The sequence below is a fragment of the Scyliorhinus torazame genome, chromosome 1 (assembly GCF_047496885.1).
Source record: "Scyliorhinus torazame isolate Kashiwa2021f chromosome 1, sScyTor2.1, whole genome shotgun sequence".
NCBI lineage: Eukaryota > Metazoa > Chordata > Chondrichthyes > Carcharhiniformes > Scyliorhinidae > Scyliorhinus > Scyliorhinus torazame.
This window is the reverse complement of record NC_092707.1, coordinates 120,348,985-120,368,508: the sequence shown is the minus strand read 5'-3', so window position 1 is coordinate 120,368,508 and position 19,524 is coordinate 120,348,985. Positions and strand designations below refer to the sequence as shown.

Genomic DNA, 19,524 nt, shown 5'->3' with positions numbered 1-19,524 from the left:
AAAACTTTGTGATCCATTTTAAACTGCGAAGTCTAATAGGGATGGTCTGCGATAGAGCTCAGTGTTGTTTATTTTAACCAGCTGCCAGAGTGCACGAGCTTATGCTATTACAGTTTCTACATCTTCATTTCCTGGACTCAGTTGGACTTTTGAAAGGTGATCATGAATGGCAACAAAATGACTTATTATTATGGTCAAAAGGGTGGCCTGTGGTTGGAGGTGCTGGTTAATCCAAAAGGCTGTAACATACTTCTTTAGTGTTTGGCTGCTGGAGGCTTAATTAGTTTATTTGACTGCTCTCTCCTGTCCTCTTTATTGTATAGTGCAGCTCTAATTTCAACATCAGTCAATAAAGCTGCTGTTGAGAGATTCTGAAGTCCATCTAACAAAATAGTTTCAGGCATTTCATATCTGGTGTTCGATCCTGGGAGGGTGACTTGTGATCTATAGTGTCCAAGCACCATTTCCAATGCACACCAATAAGAAACAATGAAGAAAACACAGCCCACAGTTTGTACATTGTTGCACTTTTCCTACCTACATTTACAGCGTTAACAGCGTTAAGTGTGTGATGACATAGAGCAGCAAGACAGAGTATTTTTTGAAGCTATAAGTTTGGAATTGGGAGTATTCGCTGCTACATGAAACCCTCTCCAGAAACCAAAGCTGTGCCAGTGGAATGCAGAATGAATAGGTTGTCCCATGAGCTTGGGTGGATTTATTGTGTACCGGGCTGCTATTTATGGGACTAATACGCACATGCCCATTGTCAAGGAGAACATTTTTATATCTGGGGGCAGCAGCAAATATAGATTTATTAAAAAATAAATTTAGAGTACCCAATTATTTTTTTCCAATTAAGGGGCAATTTAGCGTGGCCAATCCACCTAACTTGCACATCTTTGGGTTGTGGGGGTGAAACACACGCAGACACGGGGAGAATGTACAAACTCCACACGGACAATGATCCAGGGCCGGGATCGAACCTGGGACTTCGACGCCTTGAGTCAGCAGTGCTAACCACTGTGCCACCATGCCGTCCCCGCAAATATAAATATTGATGCAAAATGGGCACAATGCCATCTGTTCTGGTCTCTGATAGGCTGAGCAGTTAGCCTGTCTGTACAACTGGTGATGTCATTTTTCATGCACTGATCTGAGAGGCTCCTCAACAGAAACATTTCTGACAATCAGCAAGTAATGTTAAAAATGGTTGAGTGACTGGACTAAAGCGGGGTGAGGAGTATAGCCTGAGGTGAAATTAACCTGAATGTAAAAGAAAGAGTGAAAGAGTTGGTCAGATAGTAATTCATTCCCCTCACATTCAGAGCTTTGCCGTGTATACCTGCTAACAGAAACAACTACCCAATTTCAAAAGAAATCCAGAGTAATTGTTAATGAAATTCACCTGTCTTCACTCTATTGAACAATAAAAACATTTATATTATTCAAAACATTAACATCTTTCTTCAAAATAACTGCAAGAATAATCTTAATTTCCTTTATAAAGTTCGTCCTTAAAAATGGATAAAGCTGCACTTTATTTAAGTTTAAAGTTTTCTTGGGAGTATATGAAACATAAACTGGTCCACTCATGGCTTGTGAAAAATGATCCTTGAGTCAGCACCAATCGATTTTCTCTTGTGAGAAACAGGGACAGACTCTGAAGATTCATTGAATTCAGTTTATTAAATGAATGCAGACCTCGTCTCCACTGAGTCTTCAAAAGGTTAGAATTTCAATATTCTGGGTAAATTCCCCTTTGGGGGCAATAGCTGATCCTGACACAAACTACACCCATTTTGAAACTGTTTCCTCCAAGCATCCACTTAAATTAATTTGCTTATCATCAAATGCAAAATCTACCATGAACCAGCACATCAGGCAGCATATTAAACTGTATTTTTTTTAAATAAATAAGACTGGCTTTAAAAAAGTCATTTTTGAAGATTAACAACTTGATGAAGATTAAATAGTAAGCGTTTTAATTCCTGATTTTTGTTATTTCTTGCCCTTAAACGGTCATTTCAGAGGGCAGTTAAAGGTCAACCACATTGCTTTGTCATATATAGGCCAGACCAGCTAAGGATGGCAGGTTCTCTTCGCTAAAGAACATTATAATAATATAATAATCTTTATTGTCCCAAGTAGGCTTACATTAACACTGCAATGAAGTCACTGTGAAAGGCCCCTAGTCACTACATCCCCACCTGTTCGGGTAAACTGAGGGAGAATTCAGAATGTCCAATTCACCTAACAAGCACGTCTTTCGGGACTTGTGGGAGGGAACCGGAGCATCCGGAAGAAACCCACGCAGACATGGGGAGAGCATGCAGAGTCAACACCGACAGTGACCCAAGCCGGGAATCGAACCTGGGACCCTGGCGCTGTGAAGCAACAGTTTTAAAAACAACGGTCATTTCATGGTCATCATCAGACTTTGACTTCCAGGCTTTCTGTGGTGGGATTCGAGCCTGGGTCCCCAGAGCATTCATGGGTCATTGGATTCCTAGTCCAGCAACAATACCACTACGCCACCACCTCCTTACACTTTAATTAATTGAACACCTCTGAGTAACCAGGTTTTAATTACTAAGATTCAAATTTTAAAACTTAAAACTATTTTCCAGTTATATTGGGGTGCAGCAGTTTATTGGTAAAATAAAACAAAAATCAGATTTAAAAGCATTGAAAGCGGACTTCCGGTGGCGTTTGCGAGCGGGTCGGCCGCATCGAGTGGAGCTCCCGCTGGTGGCCACTATTTGCAGCGCTTTCGGGGGTTTCCCCGATGCTTCCCTCCCCGCCGCCCCCGATTATTGTCAGCCTTTGGGGCCGTCCTGGGCATCAAGCAGGGCCGGTTTGAAAACCGGTGAGGAACCCCGCACGGGTGTCGGGCGGCTGGTGCTGAGGCGTCGGGCCCAGCGCGCGCGGAGGTCAGAGCAGCGGGGGCGGAGCCAAACGGAGGTTGAGACGACAGGCCCGAAGCCAGAACATGATGCAGGTGAGATGTCCCACATCGGGTGGCTCCCGCCTAGAATGTTGTAAGAAGAATGAAGTCCGGTCCCAGGGGAATTCTGGAGGAATACAAAAAAGAGGAGAAAGAAGTTTTTAAAAAACTTGGTGAAAGTTTTTTTTTCTTAAGGAAGAATTTTTTGTTTTTCCATAATAAACAAAAAGAGATTGAAGAAGGAAAGAAGGGTGAAAAAAAAAGGAAAAATAATAAGTCGTTAAAGGATGCGAAAAGCAGCGTTGAGGAAGGGAGGAAACGCGGCCTCGCCGTTGAATGTGAGGACCAGCAAAAGTGCTGACAAGATAGCGGATGCCGGACCGCATGGTGGGGCCGCACTATTTACGGTGGAGAAGATGACCGAGGTGATGGCGGTGGAGCTGGAAAAGCAGTTTGCGAGGCACACAGAGGCTTTGAGGAAGGAGATGGCGGTCGCACTGAAGTCATTGGTGGAGGAGGCAATCGCCCCGGTGAGGGTAGCTGTGGCAAAGTCATCGGCCGAGGTGAGAGAGCAGGGCGAGAAGATGAAAGAAGTGGAGGAGGCCGTGTCGCAGCACAGAGACCAGTTCACCTCGATGGGGGATGAGCTGCGCAGAGTGGTGGAGGTCAACAGAGGACTCTGAGCAAAGCTCGAGGACTTGGAGAACTGCTCGAGGCGGCACAATCTGAGAATTGTGGGCTTGCCCGAAGGGACAGAGGGCCCAAGGCCAACAGAGTACTTCGCTAAGAAGTTGGCAGAGTTGATGGGGGAGGGTGAGAACCCCTCCGGGTATGAGCTGGACCAAGCTCATCGGTCATTAAGGCCGAAGCCCAAAGTGAATAAGCCGCCAAGAGCAGTAATTATCTGCTTCCATAAGTACTGCATGAAGGAGAAGGTGTTAAGCTGGGCGAAGCAGAAGCGTGAGGTGCAATGGGATGGTGCTGGAATTCAGATCTACCAGGACTTGACGGTGGAGTTGGCAAAAAGACGAGTGGTGTTCGGGCGAGTGAAGGCGGCACTGTACAAAAAGGGGGTGCGATTTGGTATGGTTTCCCGGCGAAGCTGAGGGTGACGTATGATGCCAAAGACTTTTATTTCGAGACAGCAGAGGCGGCTGAGGCGTTCGTGAGGGCAGAAGGCTTGGGGCAGATGTGAGGAGCGGAGCTGGAAGAGAGACTGTGGACTGTGTTTGGGGAGCTGGAAAATGTATAAATGCTATAACTTTCTTTTTTACTGACGTGTATTGTAATTTACTTCTCTTCACATGGTTACAGAGTTCAAGTTATTGGTTGGGTTGATTGGCATTCTGTGTTGCGACGGTTATATCTTATTTTAGTGAATTGTATGGGTTGGATTGTTGTTTTTGTTTTTTCTTTCTCTGGGGCTGGGTGGGAGGGGACGGTATACCTTGGCGGGGGGAGCCACCCGCACTAGCTAACTAAAGTCGGCGAGTGAACGGAGGTGAGGTGAGAGGAGGGCTGTGGACATTGGAGCCTGGTTAGCAGGTTTTGATGGGCCTACAAGGAGAGTGAGGGGGGGGAGGGGGGGGGGGGGGGGCGATGGAAGGGATTGAAGCTGGGAGGTGTTTTTTCGAGAGGAAATGTAGGGGGGTTTTCGGAGAGGGGGGAAGGGGTTCGCTGTTAATAATGGATAGGGGCGGATCAGGCTTATGGAGCAGGATCCGGTGGTATGATGATGGTGGATAAGAAGGGTGGGGGGGGGGGGGTGGGGGGGTGAGAGACCCCCAGTTAGGATAGTCACGTGGAACGTGAGGGGGTTAGGAGGTCCGGTCAAGAGGTCAAGGGTGCTTGCGCATCTTTAAAGTTTGAAAGCCGATGTAGCAATGCTGCAGGAGACTCACTTGAGGGTGAAGGACCAGGTGAGACTTAAAAAGGGCTGGTTTAGTCAGGTGTTTCACTCTGGATTTGACGGAAGGGCTCGTGGGGTAGCGGTAATGGTCAGCAAAAGAGTATGCTTCCAGATGGAGAAGGTGGTGGCAGATCAGTGGGGTAGATATGTGATTGTGACAGGGGGGCTGGAGGGGAGGTTAGTGGCGCTGTTAAGTGTATACGGTCCCAATTGGGACAATGTGGGATTCGCAAAAAAGGTGTTTGGGGTCTTTTTGGGCCCCGACTTGGACACACACGAACTGATAGTGGCGGGGGCGGGGGGGGGGGGCTGGAATTTGATGCAGGAGCCAAGGTTGGGCAGGTCACAACACGCTCGCTGGTCCCATCAGGGGGGGCGAAGGCGTTGGCTGGGCTAATGGTGGAAATGGGAGGGGTGGACCCTTGGAGGTTTCTGCACCCGAGGGAACGGGAGTACTCGTTTTTCTCAGCAGTCCATAAGGATACTCGCGGATCAACTTTTTCGTGGTGGGGAAGGCCTTGCTGGCTGGGGTTAAGGGGTCGGAATACTCGGCAATTGCAGTGTCAGATCATGCTCTGCATTGGATAGATATGGTACTGGAGAAGGGGGTAGCGCAGAGGCTGGGGTGGAAATTAGATGTGAGACTTTTGGGGGACCAAGGGTTCTGTGACAAAATTGAAAAGGTAATTGAGGAATATGTAGGTTTCAACTGTACGGTTGAGGTGTCGAAGGCAGTTGTTTGGGAGGCTCAAAAGGCGGTGGTGAGGGGTGAGGTGATTTTGTTTAAGGCCAGGGTGGACAAAGAGGAGAGGTTGGAGCGGCAGAGGGTAATAGATGAGATGTTGGAGGTAGATAGGAGTTATGCAGAAGATGGGGACCCAGCGAAGCTGGAAGAGAGGAAGGATCTACAGGCGAGCTTCGACCGACTATCTACCAGGAAGGCGGTGCGCCAACTGAGACGAGCAAGGGGTGCAGTTTGCGAACATGGAGATAAGGCAGTATGTTAGCAGGTCAGCTCCGGAGGGAGGCAGCGGTAAGGGAAATTGTTCAGGTGAGGGATACGGCAGGGAAGTTGGTGGTGGCTCCGGAGCTGATTAACAAGGTTTTTGAGGAATTTTATGAGAAGTTGTACACGTCAGAGCCACCTGGGGGAGACCGTGAGATGCAGGAATTTCTAGATGGGTTGGAGTACCCGAGGATAGGGGAGGGGGACAGGGCTACATTAGAAGGAGCGATAGTGGAGTAGGAGATAAAGGATGCGATTGGGAGGATGCAGTCGGGGAAGGTGGCAGGGCCGGATGGGTTTCCGGTGGAATATTATAAAAAATTCAAGGATAAGCTGGCACCCCTGATGGTGGGGATGTTTGAAGAGGCGATAGGGAGGGGGTGTTGCCACAAACTTTGGGGCAGGCATCTGTCATGATATTCAGGTAAACATCATGGTGCAAGCATACATATATACTGATGGACAGATCAACGGACCAATCAATACACACACAACACCGCAGCCAATCACAGACAAGAGCATACACACTATAAAACAGGGAACACAACACTTCCCAAGCATTCCAGCAGGAGACAGCTCAGGGCACAGAGCTCACAGCAAGCCACTCAGACATCCACCATGTGCTGAATGCCACTCCAGGATAGTGTTAGGAATAGGTCCACAGATTCAAGGGTTATGATCGAACCTCAGTAACCAATTTACCACTGTAAATATATGTTAGTAATAAAACTGAGTTGTACCATTCGCAACCGTGTTGGTTTGTCTGTGTAGCAGAGCACCCAACACATCAGCATTGATTTTCCTGTTGCTAAAAAAAGATAAGGATCTGACGGAGTGTGGGTCGTATAGGCCCATATCACTTCTGAGTGTGGAAGCAAAAGTATTGGCGAAGGTACTGGCGGGTAGACTGGAGGAGTGCCTCCCGAAGGTGATAGGTGAAGATCAGACGGGGTTCGTGAGAGGGAGGCAGCTCTTTCCAAATGTTAGAAAGGTATTGAACGTCGTTATGGCACCGGCAGAGGGGAAGGAAAGAGAGGTGGTTGTGGCATCAGACGCTGAGAAGGTGTTTGACCGGGTAGAATGGGGGTACTTGATGGCAGTTCTGGAGCGGTTTGGGATAGGACCAAGATTTGTGAACTGGGTAAAGCTGCTATATAAGGAGCCGAGGGTGAGTGTCCGCACAAACAACATCAGCTCAGGATACTTTTTTCTCCACCGTGGGACTAGGCAGGGATGTCCTATGTCCCGCCTGCTGTTTGCACTCGCGATTGAGCCATTGGCCATTCCATTAAGAAGTTCGGGGGTATGGAAAGGAATAGTGCGGGGGTGGGATAGAGCATAGGGTGTCCTTATATGCCGATGATTTGTTGCTATATGTGTCGGAATCGAGTGTGTCAATAGGGGGAATATTGGAGCTGCTTAGAGTGTTTGGGTCTTTCTCGGGGTACAAACTAAATCTGGACAAGAGTGAGTATTTTGTGGTGTCTCGGCCGGGGGTGGGGGCAGGGGTGGGGGGGCTGCCATTCCGTAGGGCAGGGACTCACTTTAGGTACCTGGGGGTGCGGGTTGCCCGGGAGTGGAGGGGGGGGGGGCTCCGCAGGTACAACATCTCTAGTTTGGTGGGGAGAGTGAAAGCTGATCTGGCAAGGTGGGATGGTCTCCCTCTGTCACTGGCAGGTCGGGTACAGGCGGTTAAAATGAACATGTTGCCGCGATTTCTGTTTATTTTTCAATGCCTGCCGATTTTCCTGGCAAAGGCTTTTTTCAGAGAGATTGAGGGAAGGATTACCTCATTCATATGGGGAGGGAAGGTGGCCAGTGTTAGAAAGGTGCTGCTACAGAGGGGAAGGCAGGCAGGGGGTTTGGGTCTCCCGAACCTGATGTACTATTACTGGGTGGCGAATGTGGAGAATGTGCGGAGCTGGGTCAGAGGGATTGATTCCCAATGAGTCAGAATGGAGGAGAGTTTGTGCAGGGGGTCGGGATTGAAAGCACTAGCAACAGCGCCACTCCCGATAGCCCCGGGGAAATACTCAGGGAGTCCGGTAATAATAGCTTCATTGAGAATTTGGAGGCAGTTTAACCAACACTTCGGGTTGGGGGCAGGGTCAAGGGAAATGCCGATTGGGAGAACCACAGATTTGAGCCAGGGAGGTGGGATGGAAATTTTCAGAAATGGGAGGAGAAGGGGATTAAGACACTAAAAGATTTGTTTCTTAGGGGCGGTTTGCATGATTGAAGGAGATGGAAGCGAAGTATCGGCTGGAGCAGGGGGAAATGTTTAGATACACGGAGGTTCGCGATTTTGCCAGAAAGGAGATTCCCAGAGCTTCCCAGTGGAGCCAGCCTCCACATTACTGGAGGAGGTGCTGATGACAGGGAGACTGGAGAAGTGGGTAGTGTCAGCGGTTTATGGAGTTATTTTGGAAGAGGAGAAGGCACCACTGGAAGGGATCGAAGCAAAGTGGGAGGAAGAGTTGGGAGAGGATATGGAGGAGGGGTTCTGGTGTGAGGTGCTCCGGAGAGTGAATGCCTCCACCTCATGTGCGAGGTTGGGGCTGATACAGTTGAAGGTGGTATACAGAGCACCACCTCACGAGGGCGAGGATGAGCCGATTCTTTGAAGGAGTAGAAGATGTGTGTGAATGTTGCGGGGAGGGGGGCGGGGTGGGGGGGCGCTAATCACGTTCATATGTTTTGGTCCTGTCCAAAGCTAGAGGAATACTGGAAGGAGGTTTTTAGGGTAATTTCTAAAGTGATGCACGTGAAACTGGACCCGGGCCCCCGGGAGGTCATATTCAGGGTGTCGGACCAGCCAGTGTTGGAAACGGATGCAAAGGCAGAGGTTGTAGCCTTTGCCTCGTTGATCGCCCGAAGGCGGATCCTGATAGGATGGAGAGCAACCTCTCCACCCTGTGCCCTGGTGTGGCGGGGGTCCTGTTGGAATTTTTGACTCTTGAGAAGGTTAAGTTAGAACTGACGGGAAGGATGGAGGGTTTCTTCAATTCATGGGCATTATTCATTATGCACTTTCAAGAACTGGATAACATCAAACAATAGTTGGGGCGTGTGGGTGGGAGGGTTGGGGGCTGTGTGTGTTAATCGCAACTATGGGTGATCCCTAATTCCTTTTTGTCATTTGTTTGTGTGAACAGGCGGGCTAATGTTTGGGGTTTGGTGGGAGGATGGGATCATTGTTATTGACATGGGGATTGACATATTTGTTACTGATTATTGTTTATTGTTGGTGGATATAAATTTGGGAGAAAATGTGAAAAAGGAGAATAAAAATATATATTTTTTTAAATAAAAGCTTTGAAAGCACATCTTTTAGTGCCCTTTCTCTCTAAGCACCCACTGATTATCTGCAAATGAGCATAATTAATGGAAACACCTAATAATGACTCATTCATCAAGAGGGTGTGGGCGGAGTCAGCTTCCAGTGCAATTTTTTGAACTTGTGGAAATGAAAGCAACATTTGCTGAGAAAACAATCCAGTGGATTTGCAATGACTTTCAAACTCTGTGGCAGCTTAGTTCTGATTAGCAAACCACATATATGTCATTGAATGTGTCATAATATACACCAGTATATCATGGTGCAGACACACACACTGATGGACACACAGTGGGACCAATCAACACACACAACACCGCAGCCAATCACCAGTAAGAGCACACGCACTATAAAGACAGGGGGCATCAGAGTTGCAGCTTCCTAGTAGGACAGAGCTCACAGCCTGCAGCACAGACATTCACCATGTGCTGAGTGCATCGATTGGTTAGGACAAGGCAAAGGTCTTTAGTTAAAGCTAGTATCGTGTTAACCCACAGTAAGAGTATGTTAAACTGTTAATGACTCAATAAAATAGTGTTGCACTATTTCAAGTGTTGGTGACCTGTATGTGTTCCACGGATCCAGAACGCCCAACACAACATGATACCAGGAGTTGAGGGACATTAGCACTTCTTAGACCTACCTGCAAGTGATCTGCCTTCCGCCAGCATTCCGTCATCCTGCAACATGGACAACATCTGCCCGCCGCCGCTGCCGCTCCCCATCGTCGGCAACCTAGGGGCCAACTGGAAGATATTCAAACAGCGCTTCCAGCTCTTCCTTGAGGTCACAGACAGGGAGGACGCCTCGGATACCAGGAAGGTTGCTCTCTTCCTAGCCACGGCCGGGGACCATGCCATCCACATTTTCAATTCTCTCACCTTTGGGGATGATGAAGATAAAACAAAGTTCAAGACGGTCCTCCTCAAGTTTGACACTCACTGCAGCTTAGAGGTGAATGAAAGTTTCGAGCGCTATGTGTTCCAACAGCGTTTGCAGGGTAAGGATGAACCTTTCCAATCCTTTCTCACTCACCTCCGCATCCTTGCACAGTCTTGCAGCTACGGGCCCACCTCTGACTCCATGATACGCAACCAGATCATTTTTGGTGTTCAGTCGGACCCCCTACGACAACAGCTCCTCAAAGTAAAGCAGCTCACCCTAGCGACCGCCATTGAGACCTGTGTCCTACACGAAAACGCCACAAGTCGGTATTCCCACATCCAAGCAGCTGAAACAGCGCGGCAAGGTCCCCATGATGCGGAACGGGTCCAAGCAATTGAGCAACTCCAGGGCCTCCGCCTGGATGAGGGCGGCCATTTCGCGCGCTTTTCGCGGACTCCTGCGCTTGTGCGCACCAAACGAGGGGACGGCGATGTCGAAGAACATAATGCGCAGGCGCGCACCACGCACGACCACACCGTGCATGCGCGGTGGTGCAGCGAACGTGCTGACGCTACAACGTGCGGCAACTGTGGCTCCACCCATTTAAAATGGCAATGCCCCCCAAAATCTCGACAATGCCTACGATGTGGAAGACTTGGCCACTATGCTGCTTTATGCCGAGCAGCTCAGCCTGCCAATTCATATCGCTTCAGCCATCCTCGCAGGAATGTCCGGGCAATTCAACCCACGGTCACCGAGTCCGATACGGACCTCCCACACAGCAGTGACACCGAGGGCCCAAAGGCGCCTTTTCGAGTCGGTATCGTGACAAAAAACAGGGTGTTCCCGAAGCAAAGACACCAGCCGCTGTCGGTATACAGCATCGATCCAGACGATGAGTGGTGTGCCACCCTGACGGTCAACCGGTCCCAAATACGATTCCGCCTGGACACTGGTGCCTCCGCCAATCTCATTGCGCGGTCTGACTTCCAACACCTTTGTGTCAAACCAGCCATCCTTCCATCAGCCTGCCAGCTATTGGATTACAATGGCAATGCCATTGATGCCAGCGGCTCATGCCAACTTGAAGTGACGCACAGGTCACGCAAATCCATCCTTCCCTTTGAAATCGTGGGCTCCTCGAAAGCCTCCCTGCTTGGCGCGCAGGAATGCAAGCTGTTGAACCTAGTTCAGAGAGTTCACTCTCTCTCTCCTGATGACATGTCTGCCTTTCAGGACACCGACTTCAGGGCGCAACTCGACGCCATCATCAACCAGTACCACGACGTCTTCGAAGGCATGGGCATGCTCCCATACACCTACAAGATCTTATTGAAACAGAATGCCACGCCTGTGGTGCACGCACCTCGCAGGGTCCCAGCAGCCCTCAAGGACCGCCTCAAGCAGCAGCTGCAGGACCTCCAGGACCAAGGAGTGATTTCCAGAGTCACGGAACCAACCGACTGAGTCAGTTCCATGGTGTGTGTAATAAAGCCTTCCGGCGAATTGAGAATTTGCATCGATCCCAAGGATCTAAATCGCAATATCATGAGGGAACATTATCCAATTCCCAAGCGCAAAGAGCTCACATGTGAGATGGCTCGCGCCAAGCTCTTCACCAAACTCGACGCCTCAAAAGGATTCTGGCAAATCCAGCTCGACAAATCCAGCAGGAAACTGTACATTCAATACCCACTTTGGCAGATATTGTTACAACAGGAATGCCGTTTGGGATCATATCTGCTTCAGAAGTGTTCCATAGGAATATGGAACAAATGATGGAAGGCATTGAAGGTGTTTGCGTCTATGTCGATGACATAATCATTTGGTCCATTGCAGGAGCATTTCAGTCGCCTCCAGCGCGTATTCAAACGTATACGTGAGCAGGGCCTCCGCCTCAACAGGGCCAAATGCTCTTTTGGTCAGACGGAACTCAAGTTCCTCGGGGACCACATCTCCCAGTTGGGTGTGCGGCCGGATGCGGACAAGGTGGCTATCACAGCCATGAAAACGCCAGAGGACAAGAAGGCGGTCCTCCGATTTCTGTGCATGGTCAACTTTTTAGGGAAGTTCATCCCTAACCTCGCCTCTCATATCACGGCTCTCAGGAACCAGGTCAGGAAGATGACAGACTTTCAATGGCTCCCTGCCCACGAGCGCGAATGGAGAGAACTCAAAACCAAACTCACCATGACCCCGGTCTTTGCTTTCTTTGATCCAGCAAAAGAGACCAAGATTTCGACCGATGCCAGTCAATCCGGCATTGGGGCAGTGCTCCTGCAACGCGATGAGGCCTCATCATGGGCCCCCGTTGCATATGCGTCACGTGCCATGACCCCCACAGAGCGTGCTATGTGCAGATAGAAAAGGAGTGCCTGGGCCTTCTGACCGGTGTGGTTAAGTTTCACGATTATGTGTACGGACTTCCTCAATTCACCGTCGAGACCGACCATCGCCCACTGGTCAATATAATACAGAAAGACATGAACGACATGACGCCTCGCCTCCAGCGTATTCTTCTCAAGCACCGGCGATATGACTTCCAGCTGGTAAACACCCCAGGCAATGTCATCATTGCTGACGCTCTCTCCAGGGTAGTCAACACTCCACGTGACCCAGCGGGATTCGTCTGCCAGGTTGACGCCCATGTGGCCTTCGTGGCCTCCAATCTACCTGCCACGGATGAACGCCTCATCCAAATTCGCCGTGAGATGGCGGCTGACCCTTTTCTACAGCATGTCATGCACCACCTAACAGACGGGTGGCTCAAGGGCCAATGCCCTCAGTTCTATAATGTCAGAGATGATCTGGCGGTAGTAGACGGGGTTCTTCTGAAACTGGACCGCATTGTCATCCCGCATAGCAAGCACCAGCTCGTCCTGGAACAGCTACACGAGGGCCATCTTGACGTGGAAAAGTGCCACCGACGGGCCCGAGAGGCAGTGTACTGGCCCGGCATTAATGAAGACATAGCGAACACAGTGCTCAACTGCCCCACTTGTCAGCGCTTCCAGCCGGCCCAACCACGTGAGACCCTGCAGCCCCATGAGTTGGTCACGTCACCTTGGACCAAGGTGGGCATCGACCTGTTCCACGCGCTGGCTAGCGACTATGTCCTGATCGTGGACTACTTTTCAAATTACCCAGAGGTGATAAGGTTGCACGATATCACATCGTCTGCAGTCATCCATGCCTGTAAGGACACCTTTGCTCAACATGGCATCCCACACACGGTTATGTCGGACAATGGCCCCTGCTTCGCAAGCCAGGAATGGTCCAACTTTGCCAGGGGATACAATTTTGCACATGTGACATCCAGTCCCCTGTACCGCGAATCCAATGGCAAAGCGGAGAAGGGAGTCCATATAGTCAAACGGTTCCTCTGCAAGGCTGCCGATGCTGGGTCCGATTTCTACCTCACCTTGCTGGCCTATCGCTCCGCCCCACTGTCCACTAGCCTGTCGACAGCCCAATTGCTCATGGGTCATACCCTGAGGACGACGGTGCCGTCCATTCATGTCCCAGACCTCGACCACGTTCCGGTCCTTCGACGGATGCAGCTGTCTCGTGCACAGCACAAGGCGGCTCATGACTCCCGTGCAGCTGATCTCCCTGCTCTGGCTCCAGATGACATCGTCCGCATCCATCTTCCGGATGGTGGCTGGTCTGCAACCGCTGTTGTTCTTCGGCAGGTGGCCCCCCACTCGTTCCTGGTTCATCTACCGGATGGCTCCATTCTGCGCCGCAATCGACGCGCCCTTTGTCTCGTTCCACGCTCGCTACGTGATCCTCCACTGTCGCCTTGCCCTCCTGCTGACCCTGCCATGGACTATGCAGAGATCCCTGTCACTCTGCGTCCTCCTCACTCTGACGCAGTCCAGCCCGCTCCTCAGCCGACGGCTCCCGACCCACCCTTGAGGTGGTCAACCAGAATTTGTCGCCCACCTCAGAGACTTAATTTGTGAACTTTGTGGACTTATAGACTTTCTGAATTGTTCTGTTCTTCCGTTTGATCGTTTACATGGTTTGTATATAGTGTTCATCTCGTTATTCTTGTTGCATACTGTTTTTCTGCACCAGGCACCTTCCCATGTAAATAGCTTAGTTCTCATGTACATAGTCCTGTAAATATGTCTTTCGCACACACGTAGTTAGGGACATTCTCACCATACACTATTTATTGTCACACATGTACGTTCTTTTATAAAAGGGGGGATGTCATAATATACACCAGTATATCATGGTGCAGACATACACACTGATGGACACACAGTGGGACCAATTAATACACACAACACCGCAGCCAATCACCAGTTAGAGCACATGCACTATAAAGACAGGGGGCATCAGAGTTCCTGCTCATTCGAGCTGCAGCTTCCTAGTAGGACAGAGCTCACAGCCTGTAGCACAGACATTCACCATGTGCTGAGTGCATCGACTGGTTAGGACAAGGCAAAGGTCTTTAGTTAAAGCTAGTATCGTGTTGACCCACAGTGAGAGTATGTTAACCTGTTAATGACTCAATAAAATAGTGTTGCACTATTTCAAGTGTTGGTGACCAGTATGTGTTCCACGGATCCAATGCGCCCAACACAACAGAATGCAATTATTTTCCCAGGTACTCTGTCATTGCTCACTTTATTGAGAAAATAATGTCTTCCTGTGTAATGTTAACTATGTCAGCCAGAAAAATACAGTCTGTAAAAAACATCATGAGAGAAAAAGTGTTGTTGACGACTTTGGGGTTGCTGCTGGTGCAACAAGATGAATAGAGAACCCTTGACTGAGATTGATGGATGCTGCCACATTATTAGGTGGAAAAAGAATATTATATTCCTGAGCATTAGATCTCTCGATTTAATCAGCATTATACGACGAATAGAAAATAATGCACTTGTAAATGTATAGCACAGCCGTACTGCTAAGTCCAGACATTGCAATTAATTCTGGTGATTCCCTGCAGAGTTCGAAATGTCACATCTCCTGTTCGGCACCTCCAGCCGTGGATGGATTCAAGCGCAAAGATTTGCAGTATGCTCAATTCAACAACTACAGCTTTGTATTTGCTAGTTATGTCAAGCATTATCTTCACAGCAGAGAAGAAAACATCCCAGCTGTACAGAACGAAGCATGAAACATGAATTACTGCATCAATTACGTTAATCTATTGTAACAGCTTGCATGTCATAGTTAAAATAGGCAGAGAAGTGTAGTCCAATTTGTGCCATGTCAGCCAAGCTTTGAATACAGTTATTTCGTGCAATATTGTTGAGATAACATCTTTGTTAAATATGCTCTGCATTGGTGTGCATCATTTCCATTGATGCATTTTAAGTGGTAGGTTTATGCAAAAAAAATCAGTTAAACCTCTCCTAACTCTTAACTTAACAAACTGCTGTATAAAAGACAAATCTGGAATTCATTTCCTCTACCTCATTTATGACATGCAGAGAGGGAAAAAACTATTTTGCTACGGGATTTCAGATTACTTTAAAAGCGTTGATTAGTACATGTAATCATGAATAGATACTGTACAGTATAATAGACCTTGGTACCTCAATATTCAAGCATCCTTGATAATCTTGAACTGATTTTCTAAAAATGTAACCATCATTTTATGCAATTTGAAATGATACTAATCGTCTGAACCAATGATTTTATTGGGGAATATTAACCCATTTTAATATGAAGTCACTTTCAACAGCCTGATCACCAACACAATACTCTGCCAGGTATTCAAAAAATATGAATCCAGATGTTTGTATTATACATATATCCAACAGCAGCCTGGAACTCTGTACATGGAAGGGATAACAGGCAGTGTCTTCTCACAGCACAGTCTAGAAATATGATGCTGAATTTTTTTGTGATTTGCTTAGAGATAATCATCCCCCAAAATAGTCTGATCTTTCATAACTCTTTGAAGTAAGAGACAATAACACTGACCGATAGTTAAAAATAACTTTGCCTTCTAACATATTGAAATCTTTGACATTTTTCAAGTCAAATACATTTCCCCCTCTTGTTACTTATTTCATTTGATCAGATGTACATGCTTATTAATGAATAGGTGTCTCATCAAATGATTAATTGATATTTAGATAATATCTGCGCCTACACCCTTCATACAGGTCTGTCTGTAGAACAGTGAGGTACTCAAAGTGTTAATATTTGGGAAAATATCAGTTAACAGCAAAAACATAAATTGTAGAAATAACCTATTTGCTCGAACATTGGCAGAGGTGCTTTCAACTGCCTGGGCTCTAAGCTCTGGAATTCCCTCCGTAAACTAATCAAACTCTCTTTCCTCCTTTAAGACATTCCTTACAACCGAACACTTTGACCAAGCTTTTGTCCACCTGTTCTAATATCTGCTTACGTGGCTGTGTCAAACTTTGTTTGATAATGTTCCGATCAAGTGCCTTGGGACATTTTATTATGTTAAACGTGCTACATAAATGTAAATTGTAGTTATTCTAAATACTAAATTAGAAAGATTTAATTTTGCACATTTAAAAGAAAACTAAATTTGAAAGTGGACTAACAGAAACGCTAATTTGCTAAAATTTGTATCTCGTAATTATATACAATTTCCTAAATACTGTACTTTGCCCAGGAAGCTGAGTGACACTTTGGATTAAACGCTGCTCGTCACATCTGGGATATGGGTTTGAATCTAGCCAAAACAGATGGTATGAAACTCTCCTTCTTGGACACCTAGGTTTTAATGAAAGGCACTTGGGCTATATGTAGTTCCCGTGGGCAGAAGACGACATAACTAAATGGCCCTTACATTCAATCCATCTGAAATGATTTGCAATAATTCCCTCAAAGCAGTTATTGAAAAGAGAAAAGTCACTTAAGTTGAATGGAGAATACTCTTTTCATCTCAGGTTAGGTTTAGATACTATTATCAAGAAAGTATGTGGCAGGGATTAGGTGGTTGCACTGCATCCAATCCATGATATATCTGATCCAAGGCTTGAATTTTATGCTTGCCCTCTGCAGGTTTTAAGGCATGGAGGTGGGGGGGAGAATGTGAAATTGCATGGAAGGGATTCCCTCTGGGATCCTGCCTACCCTGACCAAGGTGCGATTTTATGGTGGGGCAGATAGGACCTTAGACAGGAAGCATACCCTTACCCCATTTAATGGCAGCTTAAGGGCCTTTTCCCAACCAGCCTCAATTTTCAAGCTGGTGGGTACCAGATAGCTGAAAGTCGGAATTAGAAAAGAATCACTGGCCTCGATCTCAGGCAGGAAGATGGGAGGGAGGACAGACACCTCCGTTGGAAGCTCCCTTCTTGCTGGGGGTGCCCTCCCTTCATGGGCCAGGCACCAGGCTCCTCTGGACATCCAACATTCCTTGTCATCCTGGCTTATTCCCCTGATTACCCACTCATCACCCCCCCCCCCCCCCCCGAGGCAATCCCCCACAGCTCCTCTCCGCAGGATCCCTGCCACGTATCTCACACTAGCTCCCTGCAGTTCAACCCAGGCATGGAACTGCAATGTCTCTTTTGGCCACTGCAGCGCTGTGCCAGGATAGGTGGAAATTGGTGGACAGCTCTGCAAGCCAGGACTTCCTTCTAAGGGCAGGTGGAAGTCCCACCTGCTGCCAATCAACACTCATTTGAACCTGAAATGGCATGGTCCTGGGCTGGGATGAACTCCCTGCCGACTCTCCAGATGATCTGAAACATTCAGGTCAAGAAGACTTAATTCTGAAATTCAAAATGTGATGAGCGTGGATGAAATTACATTTTAACACGCCATGCATTCAATTTATTTTTCTGTTTCAAGAGTTCCCAAACCTTTTCATCATGGGCTGCTGAGATGTGAATTATAGAAGGTAACTGCACAAATTTAAAGTTAATTTCAATTATCCCTTTAATCTGCACACATCAAAAACTATCAGTAACAATAGACCTTTTTGGTTCTGATTTAGGATTTATTCCACTAATGAAGCAACAACATGGGGAACTGCCCTGTTCAAAACTTCCATGCCCCAAAAATTCAAATGCAACAAACCAAAACAATGAAGTTGGTTGGGCTTCTTGAGATAGATCAATAGGGCCTGCAGATCCATCACCTGTTACTTTCATACCCATCCCCTAATAAATTATGCTTAATTGGTGTCATGATATTCAAACATACATCATAACACATACATAATGATAGATAGAGCAATGGACCAATTAGCACACATAATACGACAGCCAATCACAGACAAGAGCAGACACAGTATAAAACAAGAAACACGACACTTCCTGAGTCAGTCCATCTGGAGACGGCACAGGGCCAGGACCTCAAAGCAAGACACTCACACAGTCACAACGTGCTGAATACCAAGTCTGATGTATAAATAGTTGAATGGAATAAAACAGCGTTGTACCAATCGCAACCGTGTTGGTTCGTCTGTACCTCAGAGCACCCAACACTTCATGGTACCAGGAGTGAATTGATACCTACCAGCAAATCTGCCATCCTGAGCCATGGATACCCTCAACAAACCGCAGCCGCTGCAAGTCGCTGGGAACCTGGGCACAAATTGGACGCTCTTCAAGCAGCGCTTCGAACTCTTCATGCAGGCCAATGAAAAACAGGGCGCCTCGGATGACACGAAGATTGCCATGCTCCTCACTACCGCAGGTCAGCACGCCATCCGTGTATACCACTCCTTGGTGTTCGCGGAAGGCGAGAACAAAGCTAAGTATGACACGGTCCTCCTCAAACTCGACAAGCACGTCAACGTTGAGGTCAACGCGAGCTTTGAGAGGTATGTCTTTCAGCAGCGCCTGCAAGGTAAGGATGAGCTCTTTCAGTCCTTCCTGACGAACCTCCGCATACTTGCGCAGTCCTGCGGTTATGACACCACCTCAGAGTCCATGATCCGGGACCAGATCGTTTTTGGGGTTGCCTCGGGCAGCCTATGCCTGCAGCTTCTAAAAATTAAAGGCCTGACCTTAGCATCTGCAGTTGAAGCCTGTGTCCTGCATGAGAATGCGACTAGCCGCTATGCCCAATTTCAGGCGACTGAATCGGCACGGAGGGGGTCCCACGCGACCAAATCGGCAAGCCAGGCCACCCACGACACCGAACGCGTCCAGGCAATCAATTTTCTCCGGCCCGCGACCGGGACGCGGGCAGCCGTTTTGGCGCTTTTCAAGGCCTCCCGTGTTTGTGCGTGCCAAAACCCACGGCAACACAGGGACGTGCTGCGCAGGCGTGCCCGACGCAAGTCTAAACTGCACATGCGCAGTGGCGTAACGAACGCCATGACGTCACGACGTGCGGCAACTGTGGAGCTGCACACTTAAAAGGGCAATGTCCTGCAAAAACCCAACAATGCCTACGCTGTGGCAAGATGGGCCACTACGCTCCAACTGTCGAGCGGCTCAACCTGTTGATCTTCCACATCTCCGACGACCTCGCAGGAA

General features: G+C 48.1%; 1 protein-coding gene across 3 annotated transcripts in view; it reads left to right on the top strand.

Annotated features, from left to right (window-relative positions):
* LOC140411520 (S-adenosylmethionine decarboxylase proenzyme-like) overlaps positions 1 to 18,483 on the top strand; it is a 166,876-nt gene extending 148,393 nt beyond the window's left edge. For 2 of the 3 annotated variants that reach the window (XM_072500615.1, XM_072500610.1), the window contains one exon: positions 15,048 to 18,483. In XM_072500615.1, the coding sequence (XP_072356716.1) occupies positions 15,048 to 15,218 (171 nt within the window). In that variant the 3' untranslated portion in view covers positions 15,219 to 18,483. The remainder of the gene's footprint in view (positions 1 to 15,047) is intronic. The other variant, XR_011940853.1, reaches the window with a different exon arrangement.
* Positions 18,484 to 19,524: the final 1,041 nt, after the last annotated feature.